Source organism: Nanorana parkeri, unplaced genomic scaffold (genome assembly GCF_000935625.1).
Source record: "Nanorana parkeri isolate BGI_ZX_2015 unplaced genomic scaffold, ASM93562v1 scaffold1586, whole genome shotgun sequence".
NCBI classification, from domain to species: domain Eukaryota; kingdom Metazoa; phylum Chordata; class Amphibia; order Anura; family Dicroglossidae; genus Nanorana; species Nanorana parkeri.
In genome coordinates this window covers 277,746-303,466 of record NW_017307854.1, presented here as the reverse complement: position 1 = coordinate 303,466, position 25,721 = coordinate 277,746, and the positions used below count along the sequence as shown (strand labels likewise).

The following is a 25,721-nucleotide window of genomic DNA, read 5'->3' as shown; positions in this document are numbered from 1 at the left end:
GGGGGGGTGTGGGGGGGGGAGCCCCATTGCAAAGGTTAATTTTTACATTTCTTGGAGTTATTGTTTAGGGAGGAAATCATAAAACATGAACACTTACACGTCATACAAATTATGCAGGCAAGGAGAGGACTCCATAATATGGGTTCCATTTTGACAATCTACCTAGTAAGAAAGAAGAAGGTTACAAGTAAAAATATTAGCACAACAAAGGGCACATTGTATTGTAAAGCTCAGGATTTCCCATGTGGCTATAACTCCTGCGGCTCTAAACCATGGGGTATGTTCTTGACACTCGTTAGAACTGAAAAAGCTGATTGCATGAGCAGCAGAATGTTTTCAGTATTACGTAATAAGTCGAACTGACTAACTGCTACAAGCAAGACCTTATTTAGTATTTCTTACTTTGTCAGAGCAAAACAAGTGTCCCCATTGTAGGGTTTCCCCTCTATTCCTGTTTCGGTGTCAACTCAAAATGTCGGATCTACCTTCAGTGTATTTCCACATGACACTAATGATTAGGACAAATAGAGGACGCGGGACACAGAGACATAACAACCTAAATAAATGGATCTGAGATTGAAGCACCACACCATGTGTTATAAGTCCATAAACTAATGGATTCCCATGTAGTCCATAAACATTGTATCCTCAATCCTGTCCATATACATTGTATCCTCAATCCTGTCCATATACATTGCATGCCCAATCCTATCCATATACATTGCATGCCCAATCCTATCTATATACATTGTATCCTCAATCCAGTCTATATACATTGTATCCTCAATTGTATCCTCAATCCTGTCCGTATACATTTTATCCTCAATCCTGTCCATATACATTGTATCCTCAATCCAGTCCATATACATATACAGAAGTTCTAACCCCCTCCCTACTCCACCCAATACTAAGACACAAATTTGCCTTTAGTTGCACTATAATGTTAAATCAAATCTTCTCTTTCTCATGATCGGATGTTTGAAGCAAAACACCATCTGAATGCCCCCTCATTCATGGAGACAGAGCTGAAACCTGAACTGTTATTTTATTTTAAGGATCAATATTCAGATTTTTTCTTCAACAAAATTGCAACAGGTTCCCTTTAAATAACCAGAGTAATGGAAGAATGGTGTTCGTGAAGCGGGAACAAGCTCTATGTACTAAGCTGTAAGCGATGTGTTATCAGTTAGAACGGTCCTTATTTTTCAGTCATGCGACAACTATTTTCAACTCCTGTTGGCCGTCATCATTGAAAATAAGACTTGATATAAAAAAAAATTATATTAATAATAATAATAATAATTGTGTAGTGATTGACTTAAGTGCTCATTTGTATACTTTTTGTGCCAAGTGGTTTGGTACCCAGCGTGCTGTTAGACATTTCTAGATAGTCTGGATGAAATTTTACCATGCCAAACAAAATTGATTTTAGGTGCACGGAGTCACAGTATTCAAAGTTTTACAGAGTCATTATTTTTCAATGGTTATTCTGGTAAATACAAAATTTTAAAAGAAATTTTAAAATAGATAGGTACAGTAGATAGATAGAATAGAATAGAATAGATAGATAGATAGATAGATAGATAGATAGATAGATAGATAGATAGATATAATAGATAGATATAATAGATAGATATAATAGATAGATAAGATAGATAGATAGATAGATAGATAGATAGATAGATAGATAGATAGATAGATAGATAGATAGATAGATAGATAGATAGATTAATGATACTTACAATAATAAATGATACGTTTATCAATATTTTGAGAGTTCACTAAAGTTACATTTGTATCTTACCAGCCTGAGGTGTCTCTGTAAAACTTTCTCTTCTCTGTTACTATTTTATTTAAAGCTTCATTGTATCCTCCTTCATCCGGTGAGAACGAGCTTCCATTACCAAGTAATGAGAATAACTGTATTGATGCTGAAACTTAAATATGATCCCCGTCATTGTTACAATGTATACTCTCCTTTTGATCTTTATAAACAGAATACCTGATTGCGGGCCGTCTGCGTGATGTATGACGCCATTGTTCTTTGTTTTATGACCTTGTCTTTATCAGAGTCTCAGGATAAGTAATTGTCAGAAAATGAAATTAGCATCCCGGGGAACTCTTGGCTCTTTCTCATCTGGAGTTGATGTGGGTTGTAAATATCACCAGAGAAATGAAGATTTGTTGTTTTTTGTAATTAGTGTATATGAATTGCTCTTCCAGTGTTTCCAAAACCCAAAAATTTTTCTTTAATGTTATTTTTGGATAGAGCGTGGAAGAGTTAGAACCTTTGCCAGGTGATTATTGCTAGTAGATGGATCTGATGCTAGTTTGTGTCCTCCTGTTACCCTAAGGAGAACTATGGTGAAAAGACTTAACCCCATAGTTCTCCTTTAACGTGACACTAAACTAATTCTTGAAATTACAATCATGTTCCTTAACTATGAACAACAATGTATGTTATTTGTGCATCACTCGGCTGTAGATCCTCCAATCATCTCTGAATTGGTGCCGACACTGTCCTTCCTTCTGGAGGGGGGCTACGTCTGTTCCCCATGGTCCTTTTGTGTGTTATAAAGTAGTCACTGCTCCAAGCTCACTCCCAGGATGGACTACAGTCTCATGTTTAGTTTACTCATTTGTATTGAGATTGTAGTCCATCCCGGGAGCGAGCTTGGAGCGGTGACTACTTTACAACACACACAGGGACCATGGAGAACAAAAATGGAGCTCAACCATCCGGACTTTGCATGTGCTACATATCACAACAAAACGTGTATATTAAAATCTTATTTTATTTTTACCAAACTGTCTAAGAAAAAAATTAGACACATTGTTCCTATTGAATCCCCAGGACAGGAAGTGAAGGGAAATCTCTGCAAAGGGACATAGGTGTGTTTTGGCCTTCCCTAGTCTATCCTGGACTAATAAGGAAAAGTCATGGCTCTCACAGGTCTGCCTATAATGAATGGGAGCTCAGTGATTCACATTATACAGTTTGTTGACTCTCATTAGTTTCTGCCTCATTTACTTTTTGCTTTGATTAAGCTTTTGAATTGTTTAAGTTTATCCAGCTGCCCCATTAAACAAGCGATTTGTTAAAAAGGCAATTTAGATTGTTCATCAGCGGTTAACTGTACCGTGATGACCGGTGGTGGCATGAGGACCGATTGTAATAGACCGGATCTATTTATTAACTAACAATGATTCTAATAGCAAGAGCATGAGATTTCTACAACTTCTGTCACAGGTCAGCTTGACTTAGCTTACATATATACTTAGCTTACATATATATCTATATTATATATATATTGATAGATAGATAGACATTTTTAAATAGTCTGGATGAAATTTTACCACGCCAAACAAAATGTATTTTAGGTACATGGAGACATAATATCAGGGTTAATATTGTTAATGGTTGTTTTGGTAAATACAAAATTTTAAAAGATATTTTAAAATAGATTGGTACAGTAGATATATAAATAGACAGACAGACAGATAGACAAATAGACAAATAGATAGATAGAGAGAGCTAGATAGATAGATAGATAGATAGATAGATAGATAGATAGATAGATAGATAGAGATATTATAATGTAAATAAACAAGTGGCACTTTTTTTGTTAAAATGAATTTTATTGTCTTTAAAATAAACATAGAAGTATACAGTAAGTCCGTTAGCATTGCAAAATTGATGCAGAAGAATGAAAATTTGATTTAGCGATAAAATATGCATGAAAAATTTGACTGAACCGTATTCTATGTTTTGGCAAAAGAAAAAAGATTAAAAAAAATAAAAAAATAAAAATTAATAGTAGCAGATTCTGTTAAACATATCCTGAAATACAAAAGTGCTATGACAAGTTTTAAGCAGAGCAGAGCTCCTGGCAACCAGCAAATGTTTATTTACAGAGATAAAAACAAAACAAAAAAATCACATTTACAGCTGTGTGTTTTTGGATTGACACCCACTCCCGTTGTACCATCTTTACATTCAGTATAAGAAGTTATGGACACCGGCACTCCATCTTTACATTCAGGACGTCTTTAGATTTAGTGCAACGTTAGCCAATTTTGTTTTTAATTTGTTTTTAAAAATAAAGCAGCATGAAGTACAGTCGGTTGCTCGGCGAGTCAAAGCCGAGAATCCTTTATGTCTTTTATTCTCGGAATTTCAGAGCCATGGATTTGAATAACATGTTAATATGAAGATGAAGTTTTGTTTTGTTTTTTTTTAATCTTGGGGAGGAAGTAGAAAATTACTGTTTTTCTTTTCATACCACGCTAGAGGAGAAAAAAAAAAAAGAAAAGGAAAGAGATTATGAATTGATCTTGTAAAACATCTATTACAGATCTGTAGAACATTTAAATAAGCAGACATTTCAATGTTAATGTTTAACAGCGCTGAATATTAATGTGTAATCAATATACCGTATAACAGCAATTTATTTAAGTGAAGACGGATAAAGTTAAAGGTTATCTAAAGACAAAACATTTTTTTTTGTATTCGATGGAGTATGGAATGGTTAAAGCTGAACTCCAGGCAGATATAAAAGTCACAAGTTAATGCAGCTCTGCAATCATTAATTTATTGTAGCCCCCATCGCCTTCTGTGATGTAATCACAAGGACAGAAAGTGGGGTTTTAAAAGCACCAAAGGACTACTCCACAAGAAAAAAAATTTCATATAAAATTCATTTTTAATTATATTAATTTAAAAAGAGCTGGATACATAATCCAATTAAACGTCAACTAAATAAATAGCTCCCTGTATGCTCTCTCCATGTGTGCCTTTCCTACAGCATGATTTTAACATAACAAAATAAATATAGAATGCATGATAATTTTAGAACATGATAACATTGCAAAAAGTCAAGGATGAGCAACAGAATATCAATTCATTAAAGGCTATGATGCTGTAAGGAGTTGAGAAGTTTACACTGGAGGAGCTGGTACGACGTTTCGCGCACACAGGCGCTTCATCACCTTCTGTGATGCGGGTACTAGACATTTAGTGATAGCCGGGGCTGTAGTCAGCCTGGCGGGAATTATAGTGGCAGTTATCTGGTTAATTCCAGGTGTCTGGCATTGCCTGTAACCCCCCTCCCCCGGGCAGAGTGTGACGCTTTCATATTGTGTGACAGCCAATGAGAGGCACTGTAATGTATGTACAGTACAACAGCCAATCACTGGGTTTCTTTCTCAGTCAGTGGTGCAAGGCTGTATAGGGTACATATACTGGAGGGATTTGCCATGTGCTCAGACTAGCCGGGACCAGCGATGGAATAAGGCTGGGTGCTGTTCAGCCTGCCCCCCAGGCTAGCCCTGAGGCCTGGGGGTGGGCATGGGTTGGTGTGAGGGGAAAAGGTTTCCCCGAGACTTCCAACATGGAGGAAGTCTGTGTTGTGGTTAGAGGAAGAGAACCGGGACCAATGCTGGCTCTTGAAGTACCCTGGAACTAAGAGGACTTCAGGAGTGTGGTTGGTGTCTTTCCTGATGTGGATCTGTGTTCATCCTCGCTCACCCGCTACTTCAGTCACCATCTGCTGTCTCATCAGTGGATCTACAATGATATGCCAACCAGGTCTGGTGAGTCTGGAGCTCTTGTCAGTTACCTCTGGAAGCTTAGAATCCCTATATCTTCTCTCCCCACTGAAGATGTTCAATAAAACGTTATTCAGCATTATACTATTGGAGTGGACATCAGTTTGTGGGCACTAGAAGAAGGACTGTTAATGCTAATTGGTGGGCAGCTGAAGAACATACCCTAGACCAGGGGTGCCCATTAGGTAGATTGTGATCTAGCAGTAGCTCTGAAAGCTGATGCTGGTAGATCAGGAAGGGTGTGAATGGTGGCCCCTTTATTCTATTATTGGTATATTTACTTAGCTGTGCACACATGATTACCTATCAGCTTGAGTGTGCTGAGCCGAGCTCCCCGACACCTCTCTGGTGGATACTGGGGGTTGAAGTGCTATGTATTACACCAAAGAATATTAGTTTACACAGCCTTTTGCAAAATACAGCAAGGTGAGCCAGGAGAGAGAGAGACAGCCAAGAGAGACAGCCAGGAGAAAAAACGAGGAGAGACAGCCAGGAGAGCGAGGAGAGACAGCCAGGAGAGAGAGGAGAGCCAGCCAGGAGGATGAGCAAGGAGAGACAGCCAGGAGAGCGAGGAGAGACAGCCAGGAGAGAGAGTAGAGACAGCCAGGAGGATGAGCAAGGGGAGACAGCCAAGGAGAGCGAGGAGAGACAGCCAGGAGAGAGCGAGTGAGTTTTTTTTCCGTTGGTAGATCTCATGTAGCTCATCATTTGAAAAGTAGATCTTAACACAAAAATTGTGGGCACCCCTGTCCTAGACAGACTAGAGATGGACCTGGCATTTAGCGGCTCCTTCAGGGGTGAGCGCTACATTATCATAACATGTATTTTTTAAATTGAAGCAGTGTAAGAATTTGAATTTGACCTGGTATCAGCCTCTTGCAAACAGCTAGCTTAGTTCCTCATGTCTACATAAAGAGCTTGGTAAAGGAGGTTTCAGTGGCCATCTTACCATGTGGAGAGGTGTTTTGCGGCCCAGGAATGGATTGTGTAAGCAATGTCTCTGGATGGCTCGCCGTTCTTTAATGGAAGATCATCGCTGGCATCTCTGTTGAAGTTCCCGCAAGATCCACACACTTGTCCAGCTATTCGTTCCTTGGCAATCAACTGGATTTCATCGTTTCCTTTAAAGATCACAGTTATCTTATTGCGAAGCTCAATGGTTATGTCGGGTTTGGAGACATTAACCTTCACTGCACCATCTCCAAGCTCAGTCGTGTCTTTCAGCTCCCATCCGTTTAACTGCAAAAGCATAACACAGAATGTCTATGAAGGTTCTCCTTTATCCCGGTCATAATATAGCTGGTAGTGGTTATGGTAGTGATTAGGGATTACTTGTACTCGCCCCAAATGCTCCAATACCTTCCCCAATACAGGAACTTCCGGTCAGAGGAAGGTTTCCTCTGACCGGCAGTGCCGTAGGGGAACATGGAGCTAGCTTCCCATGCGATCAGAAAGCTGGGCGGCGAGTAATGATCCGCCTCCCGGATTTCCAATTGGCCGAACAGCCGGCCCCATGCTGCTTGGGCGGGAAGCCGGCTTTCCAGCCAGTAAGCATGGAGCTGGCTTCCTGGTCAATTAGGAAGCCGGGAGGCGGGTCATTGGCCGGGAAGCTGGCTCAATGCTGATTGGCTGGGAAGCCGGTTTCCCGGCCAATCACAATCAAGCCGGCCAAACAACATGAAGCCGGGCAGCAGGTCATTACCCACCGCCTGGCTTCCTGATTGCCCGGGAAGCTTGCTCCATGCCAGCAGAAGCACTGGTAGCGTTACTCGGTATCAGCGAGTACAGAAAGCAAAGCATGGGTACTCGTACTTGATACCGAAAAACCGGTATCGGTGCATTCCTAGTGGTAATGGTTGGCCACATTCAGCTGGACCTGTTTTGTAATGTTGAAGATATTTGGTAGCTTCTCAGAGCCACTTCTTCACTTTGAATGCGACTGACTACTACTAACCACACCAGATAATGTCAAGTTCTTATAATAAAAAATACACCAACAGTACTAGTAGAAGTAAGTGATGTCCACATTCATAACATCAACCCCGGAGACCAGTTGAGGTCTATCATGGGGGATAAAAGTAGATTTTTGCTATTGCTGAACATGAAAAGCTCTTTAAATGGAACTCTACGTAAAAATAAATAAATAAATGACAAATTAAAGATAACATGGGGAAAGTAGTGATTGGGTTTACATACTGTATACATAAACTCTCTTGAATATCTTACCCAGACCTCCTGTTCTCCGTTGACTGAGATCAAACCATGAGAAGTAAGCACTTGAAGCGATGAACTCTTTCCATCCTTTCCACCACATTTGGGGATATCAACGACAATCATAAACTGGCTGTCTTGGCTCCTGTTGCAAGACGACGACAGTACATAGGACCCATGCAGAGGGAACTTCCCTGAGACCCCGTCGAACGTAATAAAATGGTGGTCACCGCTTAGCGTGCACTTGGACTCCCTTGGACGACATCCACGAACTTCGTCTCTCAGCTGGCACAGCTCATTGGCTGCACAAGTTGCATTGACGCAGGACACAATGCCCGAGTGACAGGTACAGCGGCGAGAGCACTCCTCGTTGACCACTGATTCCTTGGCCTGCGTTCCAAAAACAATGTCAGCTGATGATTAGGGTCACTTTCTATATATAGATTATGGTAGGCACAAAATGAAACAATATATTGCAAAAAAAAAAAACAATGGCCAACTGAAGGAGCTTACACAGCCAACTGACAACTCTGCTGTTAATTGCAAGACGCTGACCTAGGGGTTGTCAGTCTGCCACAGGAAGTGCTGTTACTCACAAAATCTTCACGTAAGAAACTTTGCACCAGATTCCCAAAAAATAGATGTAGGGTTTACATACACTTTTAGAGCTATATAATACGCTATAGTAGCAATAATAGTAATAATAGCATCATTGTATTACTGCAATACTGATGGCAATGCATATACAAAAAGTTCTCTTTAATGCTTTCTGTAATATGTTGGCCCTACATAAGAAAATAATATTTACTGAACTCTAGGGATTCACTGATACCGTTTTGTAGGTATCGAGCACAAGTACCGATATTTTCCACATACCAAGTACTGGTGCCGTGTGCCCCGATTATCAGGAAGTTGGGCGGCGGATCATGACCCCCTCACCTGGCTTCCTGATTGCCTGTGAAGCCGGTGCTCTAGCGCAAGAACGCCGACTTCACTTGCCGAGTCTGTCTGGCTTCCTGACCAATCAGGAAGCGGGGCGGCACGTCATGACCCGCTTACCAGCTTTCTGATTGGCTAGGAAGCTGGCTCCACTTGTTGCTAGGCAACGTGGCTTCTAGACCAATCAGGAAGCAGGGAGCTAAGTCATGACGTGCCACCCAGCTTCCTGATTGGTTAGGAAGGCAGGCTGCCTACCAACAAGTGAAGCTGTCTCCCTAGCCAATAAGGAAGCCAGACGACACATCATGACCCGCCTTCTAGATTCCTGATTGATTGGGAAGCCGGCTTCACTTGTTCCTAGGCAGCCTGGTTTCCTGACCGATCAGAGAGCTGGAAGGTGGGTCATTATGTGGCGCCTGGCTTCCTGATTGGTTAGGAAGCCAGGCTGCCTAGCAACAACTGCAGCCGGCTACCTAGCCAATCAGGAAGAAGGGAGGCGGGAGGAAACCTACCGCCTGGTTTCCTCATCGGAAGGGAAGGCGGGTTCATGCTCCCTCGGCACTGCCAGTCGGAGGGAGATCTCTGGTATCGGGGGTAAGTATCAGAGCATTTGGGCGAGTATGAGTACTCGGCCAAATACTTGGTATCGGCACCGATCGGTACATGCCTACTGAACTCATTTAGTCACTTTAGTAGTTATACTTGGGTAGACAACACTATAAAATGATCAGATCCTACTCTGACTTACCTTGAGGTATCTTCCGTTGTGAGTGCAACCGCATTTGTCCATTGTTACACATTTTTCGCCATCAAACATGTAGCCGGTGTCACACTGGCATCCTTCAAAGCATTGCTCGCTACAGGTGCTGGCCGCCAGGAGTCCATGGCAAGTGAAGTCACACGTCCGGGTGCAGGGCTCATAGTGACTGTTCTTCTGGCATGCAAGTGCTGTAAAATACAATGGAACATTGATATCTTCCACCACAAACTTTCACACCTGAACCCCAAACAAACCGTTAGCTTAAATTGGTGTGTTAAAACAAAAGGTGCGCAAAGCCTTGTGTTTTCTTTTCATGAGAGAGTAGAAAAGCCAGTCCACTGCTGGCAGGCTGCAGAGAAGGGCCTTTGATCTCTGTGTGGGAGCAGTGGTCTTTCTAAAGATGTCTGACATGCTCCCTGCTGAGCCAGAGCAGATGCTCTCCAATCAGCGGGGAGCCCTAGCTCTGACTCAGCAGGGGAGTGTGTCAGATCCCTGCAGAGAGACCACTGCTTCCATTCAGAGAGCAAGGGTCTTTATTTGCAGGATCCAGGCTGTAGCTTCTAAAGAAGACCAACTGTAAGACTTTGCATACCCAGGGGCGTCCCGAGGCCGGGTGTCACCCGGAGCGGAGACCAAGTGACACCCTGCAGTGACGTCATTGCGCATGTGCGTGACATCACCATGCACGTCATCACGCACGTGGGGTCCTCTAATTGACGCCTGCCGGCAGCCATCTTAGTGATGGACACCGGCAGAGAGAGGAGGGGACGTTCACCTGGCGGGATGAGGTATGCCGCCGGGTCCCCCCCCTGACACAGTCGGCTCTTGGTCCATGACCGAGTGCCCGACTTTTTAGAGGGGGTGGCACCAAAATGACTGTCAGTCATTTTGGTCTCACCCCTCCAATGGTGTCACCCGGGTGCGGGCCGCACCCCCCCGCACCCCCCTTGTGAAGCCACTGTGCATACCTTTTGTTTTATTGCACCTCTAATGCATTCAGCTGATTTAAACTGATGGCTCAATTAGGCTTTATACATTAATACATACGGTATAATATATGAATATTAATGGGTAACAACCACAATCTATTCCATGAAGCAACAAAATGCTCAGTTACTGATGTTCTTGTTCACCAATCAACAACAAACGTATAATATATTTATGATAAGTATTGATATAATCATTGAACACTTAATAACTGACTTACGGCACTTAGTGCTGTTCCTCCACGCTCCAACTCTGGCTCCTTGTTTTTGGCATAATGCTGCGTAGGCTTGCAGACTGGCACATAAAGCCTCTTGACCTCGACGTCCAGAACAGACATCAACCAAACAGCTTCGGTAATATACTTCAGGTTTGACCAGTGGATGGCATTCCTTGAATGGACCCTGAGAATCTATAATCATTCCACACTTGGTAGTCGAATTAGCCGCAGCGAAGCTAACGTTATCACACGTTGGACACTGATCTCCAGAACATCCTCGGCAGTCCGACCCGTGGCGAGCTACAATCCAAGACTCACCAAAAGCCATTTTATCAGTGGCAATGGATCCATTTGGAAGACGGAAATCATCATTGGGGTTCTTGTTGTAATTTCCGCAGAGACCTTCAGAGAGGCCGGAGTATGAACTTGGAATCCAGACTGAAACAAATGACCAATGGTCATACATAACCACGAAGCCAAATTTGGAATAAATGAATACATTATTTCCTTCTTTGTTGATCCAGATGTCATGGTTCGGAGAACGCCACGGAAGAATGTATTTCTCTCTGTTGATCTGAAATATATGTATTATAATATACGTTGAAAATCTAATTATGACATTTTCACTTTGCGAGTATCCACAAACCATCCCCTACCAAAAAATGTCATAATTTTACTCACAGAACAGCAAAAACATTCAACAAAATATCAACATTTACAAAAAAATTGTAAACTTTTATGGACTAGTATGGATGAAAGGCGAAATGTTACCAAAATTTCCCCTCCTATTGACACCAATGCATTTCGTCAAAGTTTTATTTTAACTGCAATCCATGATTTTATCTTAAGGGATAACTCTAAATTATTATTATTACATTATATTATTATTCTGGATTTATAGAGCACCATCAGTATGTGCAGCACATTACAATATAAGGAAGACATTACAGTTACAATACAAATCAAGACAAGATGGTAAGGAGGGCCCTGCCAGTGAAAACTTACAATCTAAAAGGGAGGGGCCAGTGATACAAGCGGTGGTAGCTGTGCGGGGATGATTTGTTTGAGAATGTGATAGTCCAATGGTTAGGTTGAGGTGAGATAGGCTGCCCTTAAGAGTTGAGTCTTCAGGGAACGTCTAAAGGCAGACAGAGTATAAGATAGATGCGTTCTAAAGGATGGGAGAGACTCTAGAGAAGTCCTAAAGGCGAGCATGGGAGGAGTTGACAAGGGGAGCTAGAGAGCAGGAGGTCTTGTGAAGAGCAGAGGGGACGGTTAGGGTTATACTTTAAGACAAGGTTAGAGATGTAGCCGGGGGCGGAGTTGTGGATGGCTTTGTAAGTGATTGATAATAATGTTGGATTTTATCCTTTGGGTGATTGGAAGCCAGTGGAGGGACTGGCAGCATCAAATCATTTAGACAAGTGGTAAAGGTACCCAGTAAAATACCTCTAAGGTTAGTTAGAGTTCACCTGACCTAAAGGCTCAACTCACAACTTTTTAAAATTTGAAGTTGGACTTAACTGACTTTTTTGATAAATAAAAATGTAAAATTAAAGGAGAACTATGGGGGTCAGGGCTTTTCCCCATAGTTCTCCTAAGGGTCACGGGAGAACACAAACTAGCGTTCTCCCGAGACGTAGGGAGATGATCGAATAGTGAGCGAGCGACGCTATGTGTTCGCTCACTTCCCGATCTACTGAGCCGACCTCTGACAGTTTCATTGTCACAGGTCGGCTCAGATTATGAGGCTGAGGGAAAATCACTCGCCTCATAATTCTCCTTTAAAAATAAGAATAAGTTCAGATGAATATTAGTCCTTCATTAAGCTATTAAAATTGTTTTATATTCACTAAAGAAACCATTTATTAAAATATTAACATAACTAAAAAAAAAATGGTCACATGACGCACCAAAACAGTCCAGACTGTGTCTCTTCCCAGGTGTATAACATAATTTCCAACTGTAACAATCACAGATTTAGTGACTGCCATTTTGCCGAATGGTTCGTTATCTACCGTGACATCAAAATAGACCCGACCTTTCTTCACTCTGATAAGCCTGTAGGAGCAGGTACCTTGGAAATCATAGTACAGGCCATCGGGGGTGATGTAGTGAGGGTCGCCCCAGGCTATGCATTGGGCTACCTCTTTGGGATGGCAACCCAAGACTCCATAGGCCACTTTGCATTCTTCATCCAGTCCGCATGATGTGTTTTTGCAGTTGACCGTACCTTGCATGTCACATGTACATTTCCTCTGGCAGAGTTTGTCGGGGTAGAACTCCTGCCCCTCCTTGTAGTAGGTTTTTTCAAAGACGCAGCCGCATTCTGAAACAGCCACGCAATCTTTTCCACTCAGGATGAAACCGTTATCGCAGTAGCAGCCTTCGGTGTGGGATTGCTTACAGGCTGGTGGAGCTATGAGGCCAAAACAAGTAGCAGGGCATCCGTCACCCAGGAGCTCATAATGACTATTTGAGGGGCAATTCATTTCTGCAAGTTAGATGTGAAACATTTTACAATTAAGTATTTGTAAAGGTGATACATATAAAGACATGTGTGAAGTGCATTTCACATCGATAGCCTAACACTGCTATCCATTAGCCCTGTGGAGTTATGGTTTAATGCCCTGCTATCCATTATCACTGTGGAGTTATGGTTACTGCCCTGCTATCCATTAGCCCTGTGGAGTTATGGTTACTGCCCTGCTATCTATTAGCCCTGTGGAGTTATGGTTACTGCCCTGCTATCCATTAGCCCTGTGGAGTTATGGTTTAATGCCCTGCTATCCATTAACTTTTTCAAAGTTTGAAGAAAAATAATTTTTTTTTTTAATGTTTTAATGTGGTCATGTGACCAATGAGCCTCTGTTTTGTATCTCTTCCTGCAGGGCCAGCAGAAGGCACACGTCACTTGGAGGAGGCAAACAGGAGACATGAAGTGCTAATAGGACAATACCAGCCAGCTGATCTACACGGTGGCACTGTGTAAGGGTGGTGAAAATGAAAACAGAGCAGTGCTTTTGTGGAGTTATCAGCACTCTAAAAGAAGAGCAAAAGGAAAAATCGGGATGATATACAGTGTACACTGAGTGGCCCGATTATTATGACCACCCCATCAGTGCTTCGTTGGGCCACGAGATGACTCCACGAGATGACTTTGTTGGGCCGCCTTGTGGCTCCACGAGATGATGAAAGGTGCTGGAATCTGACACGGCACTGTTGCCCTTCTGTTGTCTTGTACCAGTCTTGCCACTCTCCGTTCTGCCCTAACATTGACTAGTCGCTGATGGCAACAATTCGCACGTTCAGACCCAGATTTTTGGCTGACAGTCCAGTCTTTAAACACTTTAACAACAGCTGCTCTTGAACATTTAACGAATTCTGCTGTTTTGCGGATACTCGCTCCATGGCTCCGAGCGCCAACAATCATCCCACGTTCAAAGGCTGTTACATCGCGTTGTTTCCCCGTATCTTCAGAAACAAATCACTTCTACTGTCGTGGTAAACAACCTACTTTCCTATTTATAATGGTCTGGCCCTCTAGCAACTGCAGCACAAAATTATAGCTGGGGTGTCTGAGAAATTCAGAAGGGTTTTAAAAAAACATTGCATCCCTGTCTGCTTTGAACCCAGCAATACACTGAGGCAACAACTGCTTCACCCAAAAGACCCAACGCCAAAACACAAGGTGAACAACATTGTGTATGCCGTCCAGTGCAGTGAGGAATGCTCAGCATTGTATGTCGGTGAAACAAAACAGCAGCTAAACCAGCGTATTGGCACAGCATAGAAGAGCCAAATCCTCTGGTCAGGATTCGGCAGTGTACCTACATCTAAAGTAAAAAGGTCACTCCTTTGAAGACAGTCAAGTACGCATCCTAGACAGGGAGGAGGACTGGTTCAAAAGAGGTGTGAAAGACGCCATTTATGTAAAAATCGGGAAGCCAAGCTCGAATAGAGGTAGGGGGGGGGGGGGGGAGAGACATCTATTGTCTGCCACATACAATGCTGTTTTAACACCTCTTTCTGGGCCGGTTAGTAACTCCTCCTAGACTCCAATTGTGCAAATGCAATTAACACCTGGTTGTGACTAACATATTATGTGGATTGGAGCAACATTCACCTTATATATTCCCAGATAATTTTTTGTAAAAGTAATTCTGAATTAAGAAAGCTGGTTGGATGTCCAGTGAAACGTCTTCAAGAAAAAATACAAGTCCAGTTGCCCTGACTTAATTTTTACAGATATTACAGAAAAAAAGTTATGTTGAATGTGACTAACTACTGCTAGATTTACCATGCCCTGCATAAATGAGAACCTTCACAGACATACTCCACAGCATTGCTATGAAGGTATAGGAACCAAACAAATAATAAAAATATGATCTCTAGAGCTTCACTCCTTTACAGTGTGAAGAATTTACATTCTCAAAATTGCATATCCTCCAAATGTGTCTCGTCTTTCAAAATTATCAGTGAAACGTCTTCAAGAAAAAATACAGCAAGTCCAGTTGCCTTGACTTAGTTTTTACAGATATACCATGACCTGGATGAATGAGAACATTCACAGACTTTTTTTCTGTAATTTTGAAGATGTTTCTTCTCTCCAAATGAATGCTGAAATGAGAAGCTACGTGGATGACTAGCAAAGCTAAAGAAGTTTATTAGGAGAGTGGCAAAACTTCTTCAACATTAACAAGAACAGTGGAATGTTAATACCTACTACTAGCTACAAATATGGACAACATCACATGTAAAATTGTTAATGGATTGTTCAACTTCAGTGGTATTTCCCTTGAAGTAAAAGTATTGACTGAGAGCAAACAACAACAGCCAGGTCACTTTTCAACAGTAAGAGTTGAAATAAAGTTTCAGAGTATTAAAAAGCTGGAGAACTGAAATAAGAAGAAACAAAAAAAAGAAACCTACCACAAAATGATGGCTTTCTCCAAGGTTGGATAACAGATCCATTGCTTTGGCAGTCTGAAATATAAGCTGCTATGCTGGCACAGACAACAGACAGGTGGCCTTTGTATGCACATGCATCAAACACACAGTTGTCAAAATAAGGAGTTGGGTCAATGGCATGATAACACTGGCTGAAGGGTCCTTTGGGTTTCTTGAGAAGTCCGCAGTAATTTTCCCTTTCGTAGATTTTTTTTTCTTTCTCAGTACATTTCGGACAGTCGGAACAAGTGCTCGTACATCCTGCTACTTCTTTCACTTTCCAGCGGTTTCCAAATTCATCTGCAGTTCTGGCGGCTGCACCATCTCCAAAGGTGAAATCATCTGAGGGGTCTCCGTTATTGTTACCACACAGTCCACTAACCGCCCCTCTGTAGGTACTCGGGAGCTTCACACTGACGGCGTTCAATCCGTCAAAAGTCACTGTGATATCGAAGCCAGTTCTGATGATAATATTGTTTCCTGAGATATATGACATTATCTTTGTTGAGTCTGAATAGTAGGGTAAGTCGACAAGGTTTCCATCAACCTAGTAAAAAGGAATTTTTCATTGTGACATGCCATATGGTAAACATTAAATGGTTTTGATAAGTTGAATGTACATACTTCACTACCCTTCTACATAACAGTATTATGTATACTACAAAATCAGTGGATCACTTCAATTAAATTGTACTAATACTTTATTAAGATCAATCCGTTAGGGTCCATGGGCTTTTGTTCACATCAGATTCACTTCTCTCCCTATACAAGTCTATGGGAATGCACAAAACAGGTTGAAGCAGGTCAAATGCACCTGTCAGTGAATTCTGAATGATGGCAGAAGCATTCGGAATGGATGTCCTAAGCATGTGGGCAATGGATGGATGGAGCATGGAAGGGAGAAAACCCCGGCCAGGTTATTTTTTGCTATCTGTATCATTGGGAACATTTCCCATCACTTCCTGTGCCAGAGACACAACAGGACATTAGAGGAAATCCCAAAAAAGGAGGGTAATTCCCCTCTTAGACAGTTGTCCCAGTGTTCTGTCGAATATTTAAATGAAGTAGGATCACACTAATCCAGCACGTTATTAATCTGAGTTGCCCCGGTCAATATGGCTGCCGCTTGTGGCACACCTGCAGTAGAGTCTTCTCGCCCAAACCCCTTAGTTCTAACTAAACCGGAAGTCAGGCAGTTGGAGATCTCGAGGAGTTGGAGCTTTCGACAGAACACCGGAACCAAATATACCCATTAGAATATTTTACCTCACCATCAGTATAATGGTAGCTGTTGAGTTTAAATTTTGTTTTGTCCAAGGTGGACAGGAACAGAGTCAGGAGTTATGGAAGGGAGAGTTCAACGCTTCTTATTTCCATTTTGGAACTTGCCATGTAATGTAAGGAGATATTTAAACTAAAACTCTTACAAATTCAGTCTGACTTTTATGTACAACAATTTCTTTTTCATCTGTAAATTGTAATACACTGATTGTATCATTGTGACTTCCCCCAACCAATGAAACCTTTTTACCCCCAAATCTTCAGAAAAAAGGAATTGTTTACCTTGATCTGTCGTGGGTAGTCTTTACTCATGGTTATGGTCTTATTGTGGACTTCGGCGATCACATCTTTGGTGAAGGACACAGCGTTGTTCCCTCGGTGGTCATTCAGAACGTTGATTGTAAAGCGACTCAGGGACGAGTCATTTGACGTCATTTTCACCAGCTGGTAGACACAGTTGCCCATGAATGGAAATCTCTTGCCATCAAATGTGCGGTAATGGGGATCCCCATTGGATGCACAAGTTGAATATGCAGTTGGGTAGCAGCCTCGTATTCCGTTGGACAGCATACAGGTCTCAGTCTCTTTGCAACTAGTTGACTGACAGTCTACAGTTCCCAAAATGGGGTCACATTTGCAGAGGACGGCACATTCCTCATCATACCATGACTGGTTAGGTTCATAGTACTGATCGTTATACTGACAGCCACAGCTGGTAATGGGAACGCACTTATCTCCGCTGAGGACCATACCAGCATTGCACTCGCAGGTTTCTATGCATGGTCTTGTGCACTTGGCTGGGGCATTTCTGTCGGCACAGCTGGTAGGACAAGCAGATGCACAAGCATTGTAATGACTGTTTTTGTCTTCACATACCTTAGCTGGAAAAGGATCCAAAATATCATATTAATATTATAAAATCCTAAAAGCCTTGTAAATCAAAATTCTAACATTGAATTGTTATATCTAAAGCCAATACATTAGTTTTGAATAAAGTGGGGGAGGGTAAATCCACTTTCAGTTTATCTATTGTTTGGGGGACATTTTCTCTAACCTGTCTTACGATACGACAGGAAGTGGAAAAAATTAAAAATCTCTTGATTGCCACTGACTGAAAAAAACACAAAATCTTTTTCCTCACTTCCAGTCACATTGAAAATAGGCTTGATGGTGCACTAAAGGCCTTGTGTAAAAAGTCTGGTGAGAATGCCAGACCAAGGATCTAAGAGTCCAAAAATGGAACATGGAACAACCAATGCTATTCAAGGGCTCGGGCCCTCCCCATTCATCAGGGCTTGTAAATGCTGAGCAGTATTGGCAGTATTAGTAGGTGAATGTCTGGTATGCAACCTACTAATACCACCATATATGAGTATGAAAAGCAACTTATTGATTACAGCAGTTATATGTCCTGATGAAGGGGGAGTCCCTGAGCCCCCCAAAACATGTTGGCTGTTCTATGTTATCTTGCTATGAGCAAACACTAATATTAAAGGATTTTTGACTCTTAGATATTTGGTCTGTCACTTGCATTAAACGTTTTATACATGGACTTTGGGCTCACTAGATAAGGGGCGCCCTATTAGAGAGCAGCCTCACCAGAGCTACTGCCCTCCGTACAAACTCAGTTGATTTTCTTCAACCATTAACAACTGATCGGTCAAATCCAGCACATTCAATATTCATTGATCCACTGGCTCAAGTTCCTAATCCTCGTCCACTTCCAGGACCTACAATCAGCAATTGTGCTTCTCTAGTACTATGTCTAGAACATGCCTTTTGAGATTTTTTGTTCCACATAAAGCCTACTGAAAAAAGCATAGAGCAGTGGTGCAGCCCGTTCTTTCAAGTACTGATATGTTATTTCGGGGGGTCGAGATGTACCCTGGGCCTGGGCACTGACAGCAGGTTCACCTGTGACCACACATTGTGATCCTGAAAATGGAGCCACTACTTTTTTTTTTCAAATACATTTTGTTGTGCAGAATTTTGAAACCACGCCTAGCAAAGGAAACTTTTTATTAAAATTTTGCCTCCTCAAATATACAGTAGCACCTTGGTTCACGAACGCCTCTGTTCACGAACAATTCGGTTCACGAACAGGAAGTTCGTCAAAATTTTGCTTCTGTTTGCAAACTCCGCATTGGGTGACAAACACAACCGCAGCCATCTTCCCTGCTCAGACACATGGTCATGGCTTCCTCTAGTCGAGATCGCGGCCCGATCACAGTTTGATTCGATTTGCAACCAATTCGGTTTGTGACCCGAATCCTGGAACAAATCAAGTTCGTGAACCTGAGGTACCACTGTATTAGGTTTACCAATGAAGGTTATCGCTTACATTTTTACTTTCTTATTGCTTTCAGATAACAGGCAAAAAAATAGATAGTACAAGAACTTACGGCAGCCAGAGGGTGTCCTCCAATCATAAATCTGAAGTCCTTGGCTTAAACAGGTGGTTGAGAAGGCCTCTAGAGCTTGACATAGAATGCTCTGCGCTCCATCATTCATACAGACGTCAAACAGGCAGGCATTAAAGAAATTCTTGGGGTTGACTTTTTTAGGGCACTCTCTGAAAGGACCATCCTCCTTGAACAGCATTCCGCAGGCATTCTGGCCGCCATACTGGCGCTTTTTGTCCTCGTCACAGACCGGACATTCGCCCGGACAGTAATCAAAACAGAATGGATCTAGGTCATAAACCTTCCACTCTGAAGCCCAGTCTATAACTGAGCTGATTATTGTTCCATTGGGTGCTTTTTGATCATCTTTTGGATCCTGATTGAAGTTTCCGCACATACCAGATGTGGAGTCATAATAGCTACTGGGAATAGATACTGTGCAGTGCCAGTTCCAATCATATGTGGCAACCAGTCCAAATGAAGTTTCCACAACAGCCGTAAGACCACTGCGACTGGCATTTAACTTCCCACCGAGGAGACTAACTGGAAGATTTGTCATTACACCATTGACCTGCATTAAGAAGAAGACAAAGTAAGTCATCACTGCAATATATGCTTGTCATAAAGAAGTTTGTGTCGCCCCAATGGGGCACAGAAGTTTTATATAGATAAGAATTTATATAGTTTGTTTCCTTGAATCATTTTCCTATAGCTGTTTTATGGTTAGCTATATGCTGCCATCCAGTGACCTTTTGTGGTAATGCACTTGTTTTTCTATGTTCCCTTTCCCTGATATCTACGACACATTTCCTGTGTGTAATGCTCCACCCTTCTTCTTGAGTATAGTACTTCCTGTGTCATGGCCACAGCTAACAGGCCACATATAACAGGGACACATGTATTCTGCACAGTACGCTACGAAAGTGTCATCTTTTGACCACATAATACCGCAACCATCACCTGCTGTTATCCTGTTGTCTGATGTACAGAATAAAGCAACCCTTGTGGATGAAAAGGTATTGGTGAGTTCAGCTATCTGACAATGATTGTCCTCAGTGATTGAATCTGCTAATACAGGCCAGGCATAGAGGTCTCAGCAAGGGATAAGTCACTAGCACAACAATCGGAGTCAGAATAAAGTCGCAGTATGTTAACAGTACAAAATATCAATGTATGCCAAAGTTTTATTCAGATCTGATATATAATTCCTGTGTAATATATTCGGGGATTAAAAGAGGAAGATTTTGTAAATCTATGAAGCCAGAATAAAATTCCTCAAATAGCATTAGCAAGTTTAGTTTAGTAAACCTTAGAAAAACGTCTATCAAACATTTCCTACATAACTGCTCTGGCTGCTCTGGTCACAAAGCAAGTCATCCCCTCCCTTATAAATCAGTTACAGGAAAAAAAACATCTAATTTACATACTTGAATCTTCGGGAAATCACCAAATTGGATCACAATCTCATAATTAAAGACTTTCACTCTCATCAACTTGACAAAGGAAGCGGCTTGGGTTCCTCGGTTGTTATTTTTGATGGTTATCTCGTATGGCTCCAGGGAGTTACTGGAGCTGTTGGATCCAACATACTGAGAAAGAATATAGGTACAGGTGCCCTGGAAGTCCATTTCCCTGCCGTCAAAACTACGGAAGTGGGGGTCGCCCCAGGCCCAGCACGAGCCTGTGTAATCCGGAACGCAAACCGCTTTGTTGTCTTGAACTTGGCAGGTCTCTTTTTGACGGCAGGTTGTGAATTTGCATGGATCTGTGAAACCAACAAAGCAGAGCGTTTTATCATACTGAAATTGCCTTAGCTTAATAGGACAAAAGAGGCAAAGGGCAAGTGAAACTAATAAGTGAATGAATAATGCATTTTTGGGAAAGAGTCCAGCTGCAATAAAACAAGAAAGACAACTCATAAAGGGGAAATGATCAAAACCGAAGCAGACAAAATCTGGAGCAGCTGCGCATGGCAACCAATCAGCTTCTCTCTTTCATTTTCAAATCTTAACTGAGTAAACTGAAGAGAGAAGCTGATTGGTTGCCATGCGCAGCTGCTCCAGTTTTTTTGTCTGCTGCAGTTTTGATAAATTCCCCCCCATACTATTGGGGATTTAAAACAATTGCAGACAGCAGCTTCACTTAGAACTCTTGGTGGGACTTTTCCATTCCCTAAGCATAGAAACACAGCATCGGCCGTGTGATAAGCAGCACTGCTTCATTCTCCGAAACAGGCCGACTCAACATAACTGTTACAGATCCAAAAACAAAAACTTAGGAGCGCAACTACCAAAAGTGGTGTAAGTGGATTTGATTTGGCGAAGGGCCCGGTGGATCTATGTGATAAGGGGCGCTGATAGATCTTTTGGTGTGGAATCTGGGTGTCTGTGGCAATGTTACAGAAAGCAAAAAGGACTTACAGTTAGGAGCTCTCCCGTTCTCTGTGCGGCCCTCTCCTTGGACAGATCCTGGCTCGAAGAGATGTCCCCGGTGGTGTGAGAGGCTTGTCCAGTCTGGGTGTGCATCCGTATGGCCGCCCACGTTCTCGGCTGGCCGGGCTGAGCCGCGTCGGTCAGGAACGGAGAAAAGGGGGAGGAGCTACATGCGGCTGAGGGACGCCGTGTGTCAGTATAGGTCACAGGGGTCTAAGAATGTCGGGTGTCTGTTTTTGTTTTTGGATCTGTAGTTGTGAATAAGACAGGGTCCTCTCCCTGTAGCGAGGAGCTTTGCATACCCACACACAACAGCCACCTGATTGAAGTTTGCCCACCCCACAGGAGTGCGCTTTATCTTTTTTGTGTTTTTCAACATAACTGTTACTGATTTTACAAATTCTGACTTTTTAAATTCATAAACATTTCAATCAAGAAAATTCTGAACAGTTTTCAAAAGTCAAGAGCTACGCCCTCATCTCCATCTCTAACCTCTACCCCTAGAAGCTAATGCATGCAAAGAGAATACATACACATCTTTGACGTTTGGGTTGTGAATAACAGTCTGGCTACACTTACTCTATGCTGCGGAACAAAGAAGGTGGTGTTTCCCAATGGAGGAAGAACTTGGTTTGCTGGAGACAGATGGGATATGAGTTCTTGTTTAGTTGCCTGTGAGCTCAATGTAGTTCACATTTGGTGGCAGGTTCTGTCAACAGTGACAGAGGAAAGTTTGCAACCAGCCTGAAAGAATGCCCACGTCTGTCATCTATCTATCTATCTATCTATCTATCTATCTATCTATCTATCTATCTATCTATCTATCTATCTATCTATTAGTATTATTATTATTATTATACAGGATTTATATAGCGGCAAAAGTTTGTTCAATGCTTTACAATATAAGGAAGAAATTACAATCACAATACAAGACAGGAAGGGCCCTGCCCCTGAGGGCTTACAATCTAAAAGGGAGGGGCCAGTGATACATGAGGAGGTAGCTGTGTGGGGATGAATTGTTTGAGAACGTGATGTTTGAGTGGTTAGGTTGAGGTGGGATAGGTTTCCCTGAAGAGATGAGTCTTAAGGGATCGCCTAAAGGCCGTCAGAGTGGGAGATAGCCGGACAGGTTGGGGTAAAGAGTTCCAGAGGATGGAAGAGACTCTAGAGAAGTCCTGGAGGCGAGCAAGGGAGGAGTTGACGAGGGAGCTGGAAAGCAGGAGGTCTTTGGAAGAGCGGAGGGGACGGTTAGGGTGATACTTTGAGACAACGTTTGAGATCTATCTCAATATCTCAATATCTATCTATCTATCTATCTATCTATCTATCTATCTATCCACTATACACACACACTATATGATCAAAAGTGTCCAGCACCTTTTTGTCCAACATTTCATCCTTTAATAAAGAGTATTGGTCAGCTGACGGTCAACCATTTGCTGCTATAAGGGTCTCTACTCTTTTGTTTTCTTTTGTCTACTAGAATTTTGGGGAGGTTGGACAGTGATGTTGGGTCAGGTTGGTTTGATGTTCCACCTAAACTGATCAGTTTTCAGTTGGGTTGAGGCCGGGCTCTATGCTTCCTTTTCTTGCCCCATCTCAGCAAATATTCAGAGCAGCTACAACAGGGCAGATCTTTTACCCGGAAAGATGGTTTGTTATGATGGTGGCATGTTGGTAGTCACTAATCTCTTCAGTTGGTCTAATTTTTTAGGGATGTTGAGATACCAAGAACCGTACTCGGTACAAGTACAAGTACAGAAACATTTCCAGCTGCAAGACTAGACTAGAGAAAAATTCAAAAGTTAGAAGGCCGCCTTCATGTGTAAGGAGCATTGGCTACGGGGATTTGTGCATCCATTTTAATGCATGATTTTTTTAAATATAAATACATATTAGTGATGCACCGATACCATTTTAGTACAAGTGCTGATACTTGTCCAAGTCCTCACAGATACAAGTGCTGATACATTTTCGTTTAGTGCCATGTGACAGTTTTTCTAAAACAATACAGACTAATGATTTCAGGACAGCGGTGGAGCGTCAGAGCCAGGTCTCAGCTGCAACCGCTGCAACCCTGGTAGTTCTCATGAAAACGCCAAGTATCGGCACTGGTATCTGAACATCCCTACATTCTTCTGTCACAGTTGGTTGTCTTTGGAGTCCTCATAGAAATATAGGATTCTAATGTCTGAATAAATTTGTCACCATCCACACAAATCTGACCACTCTTTTGGGTGGCGGTTGATATTCTTATACTTACTTGTGCTGACACAAGACCTTGCTCCATCCAGAAGCTGACATTTCTCATCATTGGCACAGGTCCTGTTAGAGCAGGTACTACGTCCGGATGGATCACAAGTACATTCCTGGGTGCAATTGTCATTGAGTAATGATTCATTGAACTGTGGTGACGATAAAGGAAAGAAAACATTTTAAAGTAAGATTTATAATAAAAAAAGATCTACTTTAGGCATTAATGTGACTCTGTCATTTGACAAGAGGGGCTTCTATTATTGAACTGCTTTTCGAAAATGTTATTTTGATCCATTGGCTTCAAAGCTTTGGCCCGGGACAAATATAGAAATAAGAAATTCAGTCACTTTTCTGGCTTTTATTTACCGCGCCTTTGTTCCAAGTCTGTGACTTATATATATGGAAGCTAGACACAGCCGCGCAACTAGCATTTTAAAAACAGGATCAGCAATGACAGCCCCCCTCTCTCCTACCAGCATGCCTTTAGGAATGCATGCTCATTCAGCCAGCATCCAGACAAAATAGCATTTATGAAGTCAGGTACTAGATGAGAAGACCTAGTTCACAATGGCTATTCCATTCCTTTGGCCCCACCCACCTCCTCTCCTTGTGGATGTAGCAGCCTCCACTCCTCTTCAAAGGCTTTCCTCAAGGCTTTGGAGGGTGTCTGTGGAAAGTTGTGCTCACTCGAGTTCCTCCACATCAAACTGGTCACACCATGTCTTTATTGAGCTGGCTTTGTACACAGGGGACAGTCATGGTGGAACAGAAAAGGACCGTCACCCAACTGTTACCACAAGGTTGGAAGAACACAACTGTCTAAAATGTAAGCTGTAGCCTTAAGAGCACCCTTACCTGGAAACCCCTGAAGTCATTTGGAGGGAGGTCCACATACTTTTGTCTATACAGTATTTTCAGCTTCTTGTGAATGTTATTAGTAGCTCTTATACATAAAATATATTTTTTTGTTTATTTAAAGTTTACTAGTTGTAGGTGAAAGCAAATTTAATTTCCAATGATCTGAGGAATCCAGCTCACCCTAGCTAATTAATTACTGCATTTAAATGAGCTCACTATACCCTGGTTTTGTATGGAGATAATGGATTAGCATTAATCATCCTTTAAAGTTATCGTGCAACTTTCTGTTCTCACCTTGAGATATCTTCCATTATGAATGCAGCCACATTTGTCAATGCTAACGCAATTTTCTCCATCAAAGACGTAGCCATTATCGCACTCACATCCCTCGAAACATGTCTTACTACAAGAGCTGGGTGCCAGAATTCCATGACAGGTGAATTTACAGGATTGGGTACATTGGCTGTAATGGCTGTTGGGTGGACAGGTAAGTGCTGCAGGATATTAAACAAAGTTATATAGTGGAACAAACAAAGTTTTATATACAAAAATCAAAAAGTTAAAATCACCGTAGCTTCCATATATACTTTAAGTATAATTTCCTTAATTTTTTTATATCCATAAAACCCCTTGTGACATTTTGAGTCCTGCACCAAAAATGCTCAATGTAGGATCAGCTTGGGGTGGAAGCCAAAAAAAACCCATTAGGGTAAAACCCACAAGAGCACAAGGAGACCATGTGTGCGTGATGCTTGGCAGAAATTAAACACAGGACACTTTCACTGCAAGGCAAGAGTGCTAACCTCTTAGGTGCAATGCTG

General features: G+C 42.0%; 1 protein-coding gene across 1 annotated transcript in view; it reads right to left on the bottom strand.

Annotated features, from left to right (window-relative positions):
• Positions 1–6,552: 6,552 nt before the first annotated feature.
• Positions 6,553–25,721, bottom strand: part of LOC108798927 (IgGFc-binding protein-like) — a 33,793-nt gene continuing 14,624 nt past the window's right edge. Inside the window, exons 11-21 of the mRNA XM_018570733.1 lie at positions 25,195–25,394; positions 24,050–24,191; positions 20,782–21,119; positions 19,355–19,925; positions 17,235–17,833; positions 15,654–16,218; positions 12,635–13,215; positions 10,725–11,295; positions 9,506–9,705; positions 7,834–8,208; positions 6,553–6,846 (exon numbers count right to left, since the gene is read on the bottom strand). Of these exons, the coding sequence (XP_018426235.1) occupies positions 6,553–6,846; positions 7,834–8,208; positions 9,506–9,705; positions 10,725–11,295; positions 12,635–13,215; positions 15,654–16,218; positions 17,235–17,833; positions 19,355–19,925; positions 20,782–21,119; positions 24,050–24,191; positions 25,195–25,394 (4,436 nt within the window). The remainder of the gene's footprint in view (positions 6,847–7,833; positions 8,209–9,505; positions 9,706–10,724; positions 11,296–12,634; positions 13,216–15,653; positions 16,219–17,234; positions 17,834–19,354; positions 19,926–20,781; positions 21,120–24,049; positions 24,192–25,194; positions 25,395–25,721) is intronic.